This window comes from Eriocheir sinensis, chromosome 65, assembly GCF_024679095.1.
Source record: "Eriocheir sinensis breed Jianghai 21 chromosome 65, ASM2467909v1, whole genome shotgun sequence".
Lineage (NCBI taxonomy): Eukaryota > Metazoa > Arthropoda > Malacostraca > Decapoda > Varunidae > Eriocheir > Eriocheir sinensis.
In genome coordinates, this window is record NC_066573.1 from 916,636 (window position 1) to 919,135 (window position 2,500).

Here is a 2,500-nt window from a genome sequence, read left to right on the forward strand (position 1 = left end):
TGCCCAGCACGGTTTCAGAAGGAAGCGTTCCTACTTAACGAATCTACTGGACTTCTTCCTAGATGAAAACTGGGATAATCACATCCCAAGCGATATCATATATCTGGACTTCCAAAAAGCCTTTGAAAAGGTACCTCATGAGCGACTCCTAAAGAAACTACAGTCAGCGGGAATAGGAAACAACCTGACTGCCTGGATAAGAGACTGGCTTACCCATGGAAAACAACGAGTGTTTTCAGCGGGCAGGCTTTTGAGTGGCTTCCAGTCACTAGTGGAGCACCGCAAGGATCAGTGCCGGGACCCATTCTATTGATCTTGTACATCACCGATAGAGAAACAGAATTAAAATCCTCCCTATCAAAGTTTGCTGACGACACGAAAGTGGGTGTAAGGGCCCTCACGACGGCCGATTGCGAAACCATCCAAAGGGACCTTGATCAGATCATTCAGTGGTCTGAAAAGTGGCAAGTGTCATTCAACGTGAACATAGGTAAAGTAATGCACTTTTGATCCAGAAACAGTAACCCTACATACAACATGTACGGGAAACCACCGCAGATTGTGCAGGAGGAACCGGGTCTTGGAGTTATCACCAGCAGTGACCTGAAACATGCAAAGCACTGTAAAAGCACATATAACAAAGCCAACACCATGCTCGGGTGCACAGCGAGGACCTTCGAGCACAAGACGCCGGAAGTAATGTTGTCCTTGTATAACTGGATGGTAGGACCTCGAGTGTGCGGTACAGTTCTGGTCACCTAGCTACAGGAAGGACATCGAATTATTAGAGCGAGTTCAGCGACTTGCTACGAAAATGATTCCACCGCTGAGGAACAACTCAAGCGACTCAATCTCTTCACGCTGGAAAAGAAACACCAACGAGAAGATATGATACAGGTGTTCAAGTATATCCCTGAATAACTTCAGTGACGTCATCCACTCCTAGTTTTTTGAGCTACAAACTAACTTAACCCGGTGGTGGTAGCTGCAGGGACCATGTTTCTTAAAGCGAGAAAAATGAGAAAAAATCATTACTCGCGCAAACCATTTCATAATATACATCAACGCATTCGTGATCAGTTTATACATCATCTATTTTGGGGGTTTATATCATGGCAAAATTTGGCCCGTCGCTGGTACACGGTAAAGCCACAAATTTGGCCCGTCGCTGCTACACGGTAAAGCCACAAATTTGGCCCGTCGCTGCTACCGGGTTAGGAACTAGAAACAATGGTCTATATATATTCAAGCGAGAGGATGTAATACAGGAATTGGCAGGAGTTTCTTCTGCGATGTAATACAGGAATTGGCAGGAGTTTCTTCTGTGATGTAATACAGAAATTGGCAGGAGTTTCTTCTGTGATGTAATACAGGAATTGGCAGGAGTTTCTTCTGTGATGTAATACAGAAATTGGCAGGAGTTTCTTCTGTGATGTAATACAGAAATTGGCAGGAGTTTCTTCTGCGATGTAATACAGAAATTGGCAGGAGTTTCTTCTGTGATGTAATACAGGAATTGGCAGGAGTTTCTTCTGCGATGTAATACAGAAATTGGCAGGAGTTTCTGCTCAGACCGAGTCATCCGCCATTAGAACAATCTTCCCTCAGAAGTAGTAAATGCGAATACCATCGACTCCTTTAATAATCGAATTGACCGTCATTTTGTTGCGACAGGAGTAAATTGAATACCGAGGAGCTTCATATGCTCTGCGGGCACCAAGCGGCTGTCGAGCAGAGCGGGCAACCTCGTAATGAGTCTATAGGCTTTCTGTTGCCTGCATTTCCATGTTTCTTCCTCTTCCCCTCGCAACCTTAACTCTTCCCTTTTCTTCCATGCAACAAGAAGATGGAGTACAATGCCCCTTTCTTTCCCTTCCTACTTCTACTCTTCCTCCTTTCCCTTTTGTTCCTTGTCCTCTTCCTCCTCCTCCTCCTCCTCCTCCTCCTCCTCCTCCTTCCGTTTTCTTCGTGATATCCCTTTTCATTTGATCTCCTTCTCCTTTCCTCTTGTTTTCCTTCCCTTTTTCTTCTTCCTCGTCTTCGTCCTTCTCCCGCTCCTCTTTTCCTTCTCTCTCCTCTGTCAGCCCTAACTCTTATACAAATGGTGGTAGTGGTGGGATTCTCTGTCAGCCCTAACTCTTATACAAATGGTGGTAGTGGTGGGATTCTCTGTCAGCCCTAACTCTTATACAAATGGTGGTAGTGGTGGGATTCTCTGTCAACCCTAACTCTTATACAAATGGTGGTAGTGGTGGGATTCTCTGTCAACCCTAAGTCTTATACAAATGGTGGTAGTGGTGGGATTCTCTGTCAACCCTAACTCTTATACAAATGGTGGTAGTGGTGGGATTCTCTGTCAACCCTAAGTCTTATACAAATGGTGGTAGTGGTGGGATTCTCTGTCAACCCTAACTCTTCCATCTCCTCCAGGCAACAAGAAGATGGAGTACAAGGCTCGCCAGTGGCATGAGAAGTGTTTCTGCTGCTGTGTGTGCAAAAC

General features: G+C 45.3%; 1 protein-coding gene across 2 annotated transcripts in view; it reads left to right on the forward strand.

The window, feature by feature from the left end:
- Window positions 1-2,500, forward strand: part of LOC126987495 (four and a half LIM domains protein 2-like) — a 39,010-nt gene that overhangs the window by 33,350 nt on the left and 3,160 nt on the right. For both annotated transcript variants that reach the window (XM_050844460.1, XM_050844459.1), the window contains exon 5: window positions 2,431-2,500. This exon is cut by the window's right edge and continues 100 nt beyond it. In XM_050844460.1, the coding sequence (XP_050700417.1) occupies window positions 2,431-2,500 (70 nt within the window). The remainder of the gene's footprint in view (window positions 1-2,430) is intronic.